General features: G+C 33.9%; 1 protein-coding gene across 4 annotated transcripts; it reads left to right on the top strand.

Moving 5' to 3' along the window:
• Positions 1–1301: 1301 nt before the first annotated feature.
• On the top strand, positions 1302–11681 carry LOC147400304 (TATA-box-binding protein-like). Of its 4 annotated transcripts, XM_086445943.1 has the most exons (10): positions 1304–1708; positions 2034–2128; positions 3521–3608; positions 4026–4097; positions 10099–10149; positions 10298–10342; positions 10431–10523; positions 10624–10725; positions 10860–10933; positions 11397–11681. In XM_086445943.1, coding segments are annotated over exons 1-10 (624 nt in total). In that variant the 5' UTR covers positions 1304–1705; the 3' UTR covers positions 11398–11681. The 4 variants fall into 4 exon arrangements, 3 of the variants coding, with proteins under 3 accessions (XP_086302071.1, XP_086302069.1, XP_086302070.1); XR_015179297.1 differs by lacking the exon at positions 11397–11681 and having other exon boundaries at positions 1302–1708; positions 10605–10725; positions 10860–10907; XM_086445945.1 differs by lacking the exon at positions 2034–2128 and having other exon boundaries at positions 1303–1708; positions 4013–4097.
• Positions 11682–14448: the final 2767 nt, after the last annotated feature.

Below are 14448 nucleotides of genomic sequence, written 5' to 3' on the forward strand. Positions count from 1 at the left end.
AATAAGTAGAAAGTGATGAAATTTTTGACAGAAAAATTAGGGGTTTTTTACAAATGGTTTGGGAAAGGTTGAAGATTCATTTTGAAAGAAAAAAACAAGAATTTCTTTGGATAGAGAGAGAGAGAGAGAGAGCAGCGTGAGGAGAAAATTTAGAACTTACCTGGAACATCATCGGAGAAGATCGTCAAAAAATCACTCTTGCAAGCATGGGTTCATAATTCGCAACCCTAAGAGAGTAAAAGGAGACGAAGTGGAGAGAGTGTTGATGCGTTTAATGATTTGTTACTTTGTTATCTATTATAAAAGAAAAAACTTTATTGGTAATAAATTATTATTATTTTGAATTGATTATTATCGAATCAAATACACCAATATTCGAATCTATGTCTGATAATGTTTCAAATGTAAAATATTATTCGAATTCAAATTCAATATCCAAATTTTTCGAATAATATCCACGTTTTTGATACAAAATTGAATTCGGATTTCGACTATCCACAACCCTAACTACATATGTTAACGATGATAAATGAGAGAGAGCAGAGAAATACTGATCACAAAATCATGTTGATGGATATGACCAATTTAACTCCTATATAGAGATATTACTACGAAGATCTTCAACAACAAATTATTACTCGAAATAGAAATAATAGGTTTTTAATATTTTATATTTATTTTCATCTTGTATTATCATTGGAATAATTGTTCAATAAATGAATGCAATGTTCTATCTTTTAATGAGTAAAATATTGGATTTGGAGAAAACCGTTTTGGAGTTGGGAAAAATAATTGATAAGGAAAGAAAAAATTAAGAGGGAAATGAATTTGGACGGAAACTAGAAGAAAGATAAGCGAGAGAATAAATTTAGATGAAAATTGAAAGATATCTATTTTTAAGATAAAATAGAAAATTTTAAAAATAATTTGAGTAAAAGCTGTAGTTTACCATTAGAGAGCTCCGTATGAAATGAAAATTTTACTCAAATTTAAGTCATTGTCAGAGATGGCTTTGCATAGGAATTGCGGTGACATTAGTAAAAGTTGGTATGACAATAGCAGCTCTCTTTGGAAATCCGCGTTTAGCTGTTTGTAATTTTGGAATAACGAAATGACGATGGTACCCCTGCTTTAATCGAGTGCTAAGACACGCTCCAGCTCAAAAATGCGCAAGAACCCTTCGCACAAAAAGGTAATTTTTCTTTTTAACGGGCAATAGCCGGTAAATTTCCTTGTTACCGGCTAAAAGACACCAAAACAGGTAACCCTCTATAAATATAAAGTCGAAGGTAGATAAAGCCATCTCTCTCTCTCTCTCTCTCTCTTAAGTCTTTAACTCTTCCCCTCTTATATTCAACCAAACGAAACCCTACAGATACTATCCTCTTCTTGGCTCCAGATCTCTTCTTCTTTCATATAAAAGACACCTATTTTCAAACATTTACCGCTTTAATTCGATCTCTTCTATCGATTCCAACAGAAATTTAAGAAATTTCTCATTCTGATCGGTTTAGAAACCCTAATACTCGAAGAAAATTTCCGATTTCTTCTGATGTAAAGACACAGAGCTTAGAATCATCAGATCCTCCTGAAACCTACTCGATCTTGAACAATTTCACTGAAAATCGATCCTTCTTTCGTCTGTCGAAGAAAATTTCAGAGTTTGCTGGTTCAGATCGGTAGGAAGCCCTTGATTCGAAGTGAAATGGTAGGATCTTGTTCGAAGAGCCAAAAAGCCTTTTTAAAAACATAATTTGTGTTGGTTTTCTTCTGAAAATCTGATTTGATTCTTCGGACAAAGCTTTATATTTTGGAGCTCATTTGAAACCCTAAAATTTTGGAGAAAAGCTGATCTAGGTTTAAGAAGGGAACAAATACAAACACAAATACTACTTGATAGATCCTCCTCCTTTGTTTTATATATAGAAGTCGAGGATAACTGATTCTCTGTAGGAGTAAAAGGAAGAAAACGAAAATTCTTTAGATTTAATCGTTGATTGTGTTAAGTAGTGCAATTGATTCTATTTCTGAAGACGAACATGAACATGAACATGGCCGACCAAGTCTTGGAAGGGAGCCAGCCAGTTGATCTTTCCAAACATCCTTCTGGCATTGTTCCTACTCTACAGTAAGTGTGGTTTCCTTAGCAGGAGTTTGATCATTGTGTGGTTGTAAGCAAGCAAGTCTTTTTTGTGGTAATTCATGTAAATCGCACTATTGTTAACTATTGCTCTGTTCAGAATAATTAAGAAAGGTTAGATAGAAAGGTTAAGATGGTCAGATTCTTGATCACCCGTGTATGCTTTTTGAGTAAATATCTTGAATATGTATGAGAAGTGAAGATGGGAAGAAAATATGAATTTCATACTTATTCATGCTAATCATAGTGATAAAAATCCGCGAAGAAACATATTGGGTATATATTTCTAACACTCATTGAAGAGACATATTGAGTATATATTTCTAACAATATTTCTCCTCCAGTGGATTATGAAATTCTCTAATAAATTACTTTCTCTTTTATCAGTCTCCATGAATTCCACACTCAATCTTGAAAATATCAAATGTGTGGTGGAGGAATAAAGAAGATTTCTGTACCCATATTTGAATTGCAACAGTTACACAAGTATTTGCAGCTTTAATTCCAATTCTTCCTTCTTCTTTGGGTTTAGTGATGGGAATTGTAAATGTACAAGGTGATATTTGTTGGATCCATTGATTACATTCTCAAATTTAATGACAATATTGTGATTTCGTGTGTGTGTGTTTTCTAGTGAACTTCAAATTTGTACATTACTTGTTGTAGTTGAGTTGGCACATGTGAAGTTGTTGATTTTCTGAAGAATATCATACTAGGAAAATTTATATGAAACCAGTTTAGATTCTTGATACATTAGGGAAGGGATTGAATCTCCTATATCACTTATTGCAGCAAGGAGATTCTTCTCTTCCTTTTGGAGGAATTGCAGTTTGTATCTTCAGATGTCTGAATGATCTCTCTGGCCATCATGCGAGACACTCATCCCACAAATTACTAGTGTAGTCATTGTTTCTTCATGTTGGCATTCTCATTGCTATATTATTGACCATCCACAACTTGAGGACTACACCATTTTCTTGGACCTTTAGATGCATGTAGAAAACCCTTAAGTTATCACCACTGTTTTCTATAATTCTTAGTCTTTTGTAGGTCTCTAATTCAGGTTATCCCGTTTTTATTTAGTCTCTCCTGAGCAGCTCCATAAGTTCTGATTTATGGCTATTAGCATCTTGAATAACCAACCATGAAAATCCTATAAATCTATGAAAATTCTATCTCCCGTTAGAGAACTGTTAATAAAATGTCAAGAAGGACCCACAACATTTTAAGACACCAAAGCAGCAGCAGCCACTGCTGCCGTGGGTTCTCTCTTGGCCAATGATTCTTTTGGGGGATGATATGTTATTTATTTGTTGAATATTGAAGGGGATTTCTTAACTATGTTTATGATAGTTTATGTGGTACTGTTCATGTATATAGAAACATCGTGTCAACGGTCAACTTGGACTGCAAATTGGATCTTAAGGCCATAGCTCTGCAAGCTCGTAATGCTGAGTATAATCCCAAGGTAAGCAATGGAAACAGTTTCATCTGATTTTATCCAGCAATAACAAAGTTCAATCATATGCTAATATAACTCTGATGATTGTGCATTAAATTTCATTGCTGACTGCTCAACTAGGAATTAAATGAAAGTGCTGGTGTGCATCGCCAACGCCAAAACGTTATAGTTCTTTACCTAAAAAAATAATAATAAAAAAGAATGATATAATTTTGTAGTTGCTTAGCTGAATCTAAGACCGGGGGGGGGGGGGGTGTCATTGTCAAACTCATGAATTTGAGAGAGTCTCAGCATAGCTTCCTTACATGTTTGTACACCTAGACAACTAGGCCTAGTTTTTAAATCCTGTTCTTTATATAGCTTAAGCCTTTTTCATTTTTTGACTACTTGAAATGACTTCATTTTACAAGTGTTCTCTCACAGCGTTTTGCTGCCGTAATTATGAGGATAAGGGAACCAAAGACAACTGCATTGATATTTGCCTCTGGAAAAATGGTGAGTTGCTCCTTCGTGGAATTTGTGATGTTTCTTTTATTAAACTAGTTGACTTAGTATCGCTTTCATAAATGTTCTAATAAGTGATGCATTCTATTCCTCTCACCGTATTTGTTTTCTTCTATAGAAATGCCCGTTATATTAGCCATAGTAATGGAAATATTAATTAAACCATTTGTTTGAAGAAGTGAATGATGTTAATTAAATAATGCCTTGTGTAGGGGCATGCGATGCTTGTGATGCTTAAGTAGTCGCATCGCAGTTACTCTTCGTATGGTGTAGATATCACGCTGGGATCCACATTTACTTGTCCATACATGGATGGCTATTGTGCCAAATCTTGCTTCGATGAGACATCCATGCCTATCTCTTTAGCTATTATACTTTTTAGTTTAGATCCAATGCATCTTCTTAATGATTCAAAAAACTTGAACTGGATTTCTATGTCCATTCATATAAGATTGATTTCATGAGAAACACTTCAGGCGGGTTTCATTGAATGGTGGGTGCATACCTGCACCTGGACTATCTTCACTAGTATGATGATGGGAAGTGGCCCTTAGATCCAGTAAATACATATCTATATAAGAGTTTTTCCTTTTTAGGATAACATGCAAAACAATAGAGAATTGTGTTGGAAGGGCAGTTGGTACTGAAATGGCTGCATTACATATCCATTTACTGTTTATTAAAGTTCAAGTATAAAAAGGCATGCTAGGAATTTAAGATTAAAGCCAATATCAGTTATAATTGAATAGAATAATTAATAATGGATGCCACAAGAAAGATCTGAATGAGAGCATTCTACTAGATCTGTTTTTGCTGCAAACCAAGGTTTTTCAATGATGTAAAAAGTATGACGTCGTTGTTAAAGCATGTTTCAAAATGACATTTGAATTGTGGATTCAAAATTTGAAGTTTGAATTTAACAGAAATATTGGTAATAACATAAGCTATTTTCAAAGCACCAGCCTTCATTTAAGTTTGAACACTTATCTTTTTTTTTGTTCTTTTCTTTGTTTTTTGCAAAATGAAAACACTTAATAATGTCTGTTAGACAACCTTTTTTTAATAAGCCAAAATTTATTAAGTAAAAGCAAGGTCGGGCGAGGTGACCAACCTTATCCCCTGCAAACCCTGAGCAATTGCTTGATTTTCCTTCTCTTGGCATGTCTATGAACGTTCCTTGTATTTGCTTTGGTGGGTATAAAAAATAAATTTGTTTGCAGATTCACAATTTCTTGGTCGTTAAGAGTGTGCATTGGAGACCTGTGTGGCACTTGCTTTAAGGAAGAAGTGTCAATGTCAATTCTCAATGACCTAGAAGAGCAATATCATTCATGAGAAACTAGAGCATACGTTGGTAAAGCAGCAAAAAGACTTGATGAACTAAAGAGGACTCACTGGTGGTAGAGATCTTTTGAATGAACTTCGTTATGAAACTTGTGAGAATTTTGAAGGCTGAATGTTCTTGATTATAAGATACACTGTGAGGCACACTGGTACTTAGGACACTCAAAAGATGATGTAGGATGGAAAGGAAGGGAAGAAGATGAAGTAGGGGGTAGGGAATCTGGTTTGGGATTGAGTTAAGGATTTGGACAACGATAGGGTTTCCGTTACGATTTAAGGAAAATCCATAAGGATTTCGGTTGCAGGATTTGATTATGATGTTTTACAATTGTTGGGGTTAAGGGTTTAAGTTGATAGGGTAAAAAGGTTTAGAATAAAGAAAACAAAACAAATAGGTTTGTTGTTTCAAGAATTCAAGAAAATCAAGAACTAGAAAAATAAAAGAAAAACGAGAAATGAGAAATGAAATTAGAAGAGAACAAGAAGGAATAGAAGGATTAAACCTTGTAATTACATAGAATAATGGAGAACTCATACCAATAAACTCCATTGGAGTTCGCACAAAGTACTCGTTGAAAGAAAACTGATTATTTACTCCATAAACTCCATTCTCTCTAAATCAATCTATTACAATGTTTAAATAAAAAAAATAAGTTGTTACAAGCTAAAGGACTTCTAATTTGACTCTTTCTTGTACCTCAAGGTAACTTTCCCGAAATAGAAACATTCTTGAAATAGGAGCTTTACCAAAATAGAAAAATTCTTAATTAAAAAGTCTTTACTAATTTAAAATACCTGATAATAAACTTTTAAAACAGATAGAACTCCAAAAACATAAAATAGGTCCACAACTAAAGCCTAATAACTAAAATAAAATAAAATAAAATGCAAACTAAACTCTGACCCAAATATGATATGTCCTTGATATCTGATGCCCCATTAAAAAATTTGGATACCTCCATACAAGTGGACACATTGTATTCTCTTGTGCAGCCTTATCCCAAACAATTCATGTAGACAGTAATTTGGACGATTCTTCAGATGCCCCTAACAATTTTACCCAGGGAGCACATGCATTTATCATATTGTTGGGGAATTCATAAAGGAGGAGATCATAGCAAAAGATCATATCAGTAGACCTTTATATAGATATGGGTCTTTTTTTTTCCTTTTGTTTTGGTAGGTATAGGTCAAGTTTTTTAAGGGATTGCAAATTCTCTAGTAGGGGCATTACTGTAATTTTTTTAAAGATACAGTGTGGCAGTATCATGACAAGGGCATTATTTCTTTATTAATAAGGATGCAGCACCATGTATACAATCTCTACCGACTTCTAGTTTCCTGCTGGGGATAGATTATGGTCCCTGAAATTCACATATTTTTATGCATTTTAGGTATATTATTTTCTATCTCCATTTCATTTCCCTTAAACATGGTCATTTTGTGGGTTTTAATTGAGCAATAATGAGCTATGATCATCCTAATTTTGACCTTGGGGTGAAGTCATTGCCACACGCGTTGGATGTTTGTATCTTAAAGGGGGCTTGAATTCATTTGGGGTGGTCTAATTTAGTTTTATACTGCTCCTTTGAGTAGTTCCTTGTGTAAAAGAAAAGCTGCTTGTACAGTGTTTGTAGAGAAAAAAATATAGAGGACAATAGAGAAAAGGAAATTTGAGTGGGTCTGTTGCTCATTTCACTAATATCTAGACTCCCCAGTGGCCCGAGTTAATTGATATCTTTTCACTACTATGATCTAAGGGGTGAAATGAATTATTGGGAAACCAAAAAATTAGGATGTGTTTGATTAGCCATCGAAAATGGGTTGGATTTCCATTTTTCATTGTTTGATCAGGTTTTTTCATGGAAAATGAAAATCCCCCTCTTTTTAAAAATCCAATAAAGGCTTGATATTATTTTCCCACCTCCACCCATGGGACAAATGAAATCCACCCTAAAATTACCCCCAAATTACAAACACTAATCTTATTATCCATTTTCTTCTTCTTCCTCACCACCACTAATCTTATTATCCATTTTCTTTTTCTTCACCACCACCACTAACATCATTGTTGCCTTCAGTGATCATTGCCGCTATTACCATCGTCGTCACCACCGGTAAGCCTCTCTGTTTCTCTATTTTTTCTTCTTTCTCCTCTCCTCCACCCTTTTTTGGCTCCTGCCATCGGCTCCACTCCTCTCCCTCTCTCTTCTTCTTCTTCTTCCTCTAATATTTTTTTTTTGGTTGTATTTTTTCCATATGCAACCAACCACCAAACTTGTGTTTTTCCAACATACCCATTTTTCCAACCCATTTTCCCATGGATTGGGAATTTTATGTAAAAGTAATTTCCATGCAATCAAACAGATCCTTAAAGGATAAAAGCTTTAATTTCATTATTGGATAGTGGAACCATGGTTTATTTGAGTTGCAATGATGGAAGTGTTCTTTGCTGATGTCACATTGACGTAGGATCGTGAGGGAAGAAGAGGAAAGAAGGGGGTTAGGGGATTTGGTTTGGGATTTTTTTTAAGGAATTCGGCCACAATAGGGTTACCTCAAACTTTTAAGGTAAGCCCCAAAGGTTTGGTTTTGAGGTTTAACTGTAGCATTTTGCAATTATGATTAAGGATTTAGGTTTATATGGTAAGGTTTAAGAAATTGGGGAAAGGATTAAGGGTTGAGGAAAAGAGGTTTCAAGAAATCAAGATTCAAGGATTCAAGATTTTTAGAATTCTAACAAGATTAAAGAATTCTACCAAAATTGAATCAGGGTTTGGATGGATTGATTTCTCACAAATAAACAAAAAATAAATAAAATAATAATAACGTAAAGCAAAAAAGATGGATTGAATAGAAAATATGGTAGATTTACCTTGGAATCACGCCAATGATTTTCATGACAAAACCATGTTGAATGCACCAACATTCAAAACAAGAAAACAATTCTGTTTGTTTATTTATTTTATCTGTTAATAAACCCTAATCAATCTATAAATAAAGAAAATCTTTAAAATCCTACTAAAACTAAAATACCAAATAAAGAAACTATTAAAACTAATTTTCTTAATTAAATCTCTCCCAAATTTTTGACTCTTGTAAACTTAAATAAAATACATTCTAAAGTTACCAAACTACCCCTAAACATTATATTAAGACCATGGGCTAATGAAACATGAAAATAAGTCAAAAAATAAAAATAAAAATAATAACCGAAAATAGAAAATTAAATAAACCTAAAATCTACTCTTCAAGCTTTGATGTCCCTCTCATCATACTCTCGTCCATGCTTGTATAGAGCAATGTTTTCAGACGCTAAGGCGTGAGGCTTAGTGCCTTGAGGCGTAAGCCTCATAATATGAAATGTATAAATAGTTTATATTAAAAAAAAAGGATAACCAACACATATTTCTAATATTTAAAATTCCAAGTTTTTATTCACATAATTGATTTCGAGTTTTAATTTCCCATAATTTTTTTGATAAGTATTTTAATTCCCTGTAATTAAGATTCAATAGTCAATACCCAATGCTAATCATGTCCATAATCCACCATTATAAAAAGTTCACACCCACTGCTAAGAAACACTCTTAAGAGCCAATCACTCTCAAGCTTACACTATACAACAACCTATTTAGTGGTATGACAAGCATATGTATATAAAAACACTTAAATATAAGTAGAAATAAGTTATTGAAAAAAGAATTTCTATTTAAACTGAGGCTTATGCCTCAATAAAAAAAAAATGAATGCCTCGGTTGAGGCATTCACTTTTTTAGCGTTTCTTAATGCCTCAAGTGACAGAAACACCTCAATCTACCTCAGCACGTTTTTGATATGCCTCATATTGTGGCGTGCCTCGAAGCTTATGCCTCAAATGCCTCTGAAAACATTACTATAGAGTGCCATCCTTTCTCTCCTTGCAATTGAGGAAAAGATATTGTCAGTCGAATCAGAGTTGGATGGTTAAAGTAGAGGTGAGCTTCTGGAGAGCAGTGTGACCAAGTCATATCAATCAAATAACAAGGAAAATTTTATAAGACGACAGTAAGAGAAACTATGCTTAGAGACATCATGCTGATAGATCGAGTGTAGGAGAGATGAAGATGCTGAAATGGAGGAGTGGAAAGACTTGAGATAAATTCAAAAAAAAAAAAAAAATGTAAATATAGAGTAGCTCCAATAGACAATGAATTAAGGGAAGCTGATTGAGATGGTTTGGGCACATTCAATGAAGGCCAATTACAATCCCAATTAGAAGGAATATTTAAGTAAGGTTCTGAAAGAGCGAGCGAAAGACTCAAGAAGAATGTGGATAGAGTTTGTGAAAGCTGATATGAACACACAACTTCCAAGAACAACAGACGTGGATCTAGACAGAATTGAATGGAGCAATGGGATTCATTCTACCGACCCAAATCTTTTCGATATGGCTTGACGATGATGAGAGTGCTTTTGTAATACATTTTAGATATTTACTTTATCATTCTTGAGGACGTTTTTGCTTTATACTGTCTTATTTACCATTCTCCAAGTAGTGATCGACACATGATTAAAAATAGATATTTTTCATTTCAGAACTTAGAACCTTTTGATATACAATTTCTCAAGCTATTTGATGCCTGATTTGTTACCCACGGTCTTTCAGGTTTGTACTGGAGCCAAGAGTGAACAACAGTCAAAGCTTGCTGCACGGAAGGTAGTGATGACTGATGACTACCGAAATGTATCTTCGATTGTAAATTTTATCATGAGAACTTCTGTAATTCTTTTTTATTACCACTAAGATAGATGAAAATGATTATATCTTCATTGTTTTTTATCTGACGACATATCTTTGTTTTCAGTATGCTCGAATCATTCAGAAACTTGGATTTCCAGCGAAGTTTAAGGTACTCATTTGTTCACTAATATCTATGAAGGTTTCTCTGTCTGCTTATTCTTCTTGCTAATATTAATTTTTTTAATTCTGATTTCTAGGATTTTAAGATTCAAAACATTGTGGGCTCCTGTGATGTAAAATTTCCTATTAGGCTTGAAGGGCTTGCATATTCTCATGGGGCCTTTTCAAGTGTGAGTGATATTGTTCATTTATAGCTTTAGTTGTATTAGTTGTGTCATGTATTTTTCTGGGCTTTCGCATTTTGAATGCAGCTGCATCGTGTTGGTACAGTATGAACCGGAACTATTCCCAGGTTTAATCTATCGGATGAAACAGCCGAAGATTGTGCTGCTCATCTTTGTGTCAGGGAAGATTGTTCTCACAGGTGCTAAGGTAATATATATATGGTAGTTTATTGTGGGATATAAACTAAAAAATATCCTTGCCATATCCCATTCATCCCATTCTATATGATCGATTCCATCTTAATGGGTTGTTGTTGATTGCCTTGGTTTTTAACTCTTCAGGTAAGAGATGAGACATACACTGCCTTTGAGAACATATACCCAGTTCTTACGGAGTTCAGGAAAAGCCAGCAATGGTATGCGACATTTGTGGGTGTATTGATGCTTAGGACTTGGATCTATTATTATTAGAGAGCTGGGCCTTAATTATATTATAGGTTGGGATCCGTAGACTCATGAAAGTGAACTCATATGTTCATATACAATCCCAACGTTGTAAATACTAAATCCAACAGTTGGGATTTATCTTTGAGATTTGTGTTATATTCTGGGATACTTTCTTCTAATCCCGACCTTCAGATTTCACATGGACAGTCAGGATTGTGAGTGAATATATGAGTTCCCTTTCCACGTGTCTATTGGGGACTTAGTTGGTTGGGAAACATTAGAAAAGAAAAACTGAATTAAAAATGAGGTTTTGATCATTGAATTGGGCAATATTACAAAAGAATTAACTACACCTGTTACTGTTCTGGAATTATGATGATGTTAGCCATTTTTGGATAAAAAGAATTCTTATGTCTCTGCATATGTGTGCAGATATTTATTTGAGAGTGCAATGCATGTACTGCTGTGTCGAGGAATGTGCTTTTAAAAATGTAAATAGGGTGAATGGAGATTCTGGTTGCAGCTCTTGGGTGATTGGTAACTTCTGGAGGAAAGAAATGAAGAAGAAAGTGTTCCCTGGGTTTTAATTGTTTGCTTATTATGGCTTCTTCGGCATCAGGAGTTCATCAGGTGTAGGAGTGTTGACATGTAGGAAGGTAAAACAGTTAAATTTTGTTCTCTGATGTAGAGTCTTGCTTTTATTTGGTGATCGAATCTTAATAAGAAAATGAGTTATTCTACTTCTTTAACCCAATACTTAAAAATTCAAGTTCAATACTGAGTTTTTGTGATTTAATCGAAAGTGAGTATTACTCTGTGGGTAGTTTATTAGTTTGATGTAAGTCATGTCCGAACCGCTTTGAAGGTAATTCATGTTCAATATTAAGTTCTGATGTAATTCATGTCTAGATCAATGATCACAAGATATGACCCAGGTAAATTTCAGCAATATTACTACTGAAGTTCATGATGGACTTGTGCGCTGGTCTATGATGTATTCATTTATTAAATTTAAAGTTGATTCAATCACGAATCCACCTTGAGAGATGAGTGCTCTATTCAGATTTCTATGTTGGCATAGCTATAAATGAATCAGCTCAAAACTTGCATCTTTCTTATTCGAGAACAAAACCTTTTTCCAAATACTTCAGGTTGGCTGTTCCTTTATTCTGAGTCACGTGCTTTTGGGTGTTTTTTTCTCTCATTCTATTAAGATCTTCAACTTGAATGTTTCTTTTAATTGGGATTGCAATTGATTTAATCAAATTGTATTAGAGTTAATATCAATTTTTTTATTTTTTTGGAATTTGTTCATTTCTAATTTAATCTTTCTTGATCTTTTACTTGTTCATGAGAACATTTTCTTCTTTCTGGCACTTAATTTATAAACGAACTTTCTACTTTGTAAAACGTAATTGATCTTATTGTTATCTTATAAAATATTCCTTTTAATTTGATCGGTATATCCATCACTTCGTACTCTAGAAGCTCGAAGCCCTCCTCCGATATTGATTTTGTAGTAAATGTTTTTTCCACCTGCCCTCCCTTAGGTAAATGGAATTCAGATCACTTGGTGATTGCTTCAAGACATTTCTATGTTATCAAGATTTACAAGACATTCTTCCTCACATTCTATATACTCGATCTTGATTCTAGTTATTCTAGTCTTTGGACTCCAAAGTCTATAAATCTAATTTTGTGTCAGCTCCCTCAATCTCGTCAACTAATATAAGAATTCAATTTGTAAAATGAAGTTAATTAAATTATAAGCTTGAATCTTAATTAATAAATCTAATTTTATTCATTTTCAAGTTACTCCCAAAATCTCGACATTTTAAACATTGGGCATTTATCCTAGGCGTACATCAGATATCTTTGGTGTACATGTTTTTTTTATCCTAATGAACTGGGTCTCTTAAAAGCAACTGACTAATTCTCGTGGCACATACAGTCCCCTTCGCTCACACGTAACAAGTAATTTCTGAGATAAATCCCTAAGGGTGGCACCGAAGAGGGGATTTGAACTCAAGACTTCTGTTTCATCAGGACCAATCCTTAGATGGTTGGAAATGTTGTACCATAACTATTGGTTTTTTTTTTAATTTTTTTCTTTCGTTTAACTCGCAAGATTTCATTTTTTTTCCTTTTTCTTTATTGAGATAATTTTTGAGTCACTGAATCCAAGACCCTATATAAATATTGTACTTTTGTCATATGTTTATTGGAGCTGGAGTCGATCAAGCACTACAGGATCAGTATCTTGTAGGATCCCTACTGCACCAATAATTTCATGTTTTGGTTTACATGAAAGGGAGTAGACCTCACCATTTGATGGGTCCTACCTATATAACATACATTAGAATAAATAAACTGATACTGTTAGTGAAAATATGGTCATCTGATCTCATTTCCTTGCCTTTGAAAAGCTGATGAACAATAGGGTCCTGTGATGTGATTGCAAATACAAGCAAAGGATTTTTACATTTGCAAAACAAAGGATCAAATACCCATCTTTATATTTAGGATTTGATTTCTTAAGATGTTGCTTGGTGTTCTAAAACTTCAATTATCTAAGTCTCATTTACTTACTTGAGTGATTTTGACATTTTTTTTTAAAATTTTATTTATTTATTTATTTTTTGGGTGGGGGGAGGAACAGTAAGAACAAAAAGGAAAAGTAAGAAATTTTACTCATGCTTGTTTCCTCTATCAATCATTTTTGAGGTAGAATTCAAGAGCTCTATAAAGAATCCAATGATCTCCCCCACCTACCAACATAATTTTTCATGGGTAAACTTCTTACTGATAAAGAAAGGGGATAGATATTTCTTTTACCTTTTTTTTTTTTTTTTTTCCCATAATAAATTAAGAGAGATTCTATTGCCACACCCACTTTTACTATGAGCATCAACATGTGTGGATACTATCTTATGAATTGGGGTGCTCTTAGTAAAAGTTGGCATCACAATAAAATATTTCTAAATTAATCAAGGGGAATTTTAACGTTATGATTTGATGGGGAATGTTCCCAATAGGGCTGACAACAGGTCATGGGAAACATATATATCCCTATTTGTATCTTGAATATCCATATCCGATTTTAGTAAGGATATCCATATCTGACTGGTACCCAAATTTAAAGCAGGTATCCATGTCGGTGTTTGTATATATCATTGTGATGGGGATAAACAATTACTGGTAATTTTATAAACCATGGTTTTGTTCAAGGATTAGTCCTGGGGCATATGCAACACCCCCATATCACACAAACCTGGTAACCCTCGAGGGAGCCCTTGAGGAATTAATGCTCATACTAAGTATTGAACTCAACCTACGAAGATTTAGCCAAATGAGTTGGATAATTAGATTAAAAACTGTACTACCCAAATAACTCATCTAGGATGAGTTGAGTAAGTGAGATTATCCGACCCATGGCTAGCCCTAGTTCCCAATCTCTATAACCTTAAATTTTTGCTAACGCCTT

Source organism: Akebia trifoliata, chromosome 6 (genome assembly GCF_017979445.1).
Source record: "Akebia trifoliata isolate Shusen 1 chromosome 6, ASM1797944v1, whole genome shotgun sequence".
NCBI classification, from domain to species: Eukaryota; Viridiplantae; Streptophyta; class Magnoliopsida; order Ranunculales; family Lardizabalaceae; genus Akebia; species Akebia trifoliata.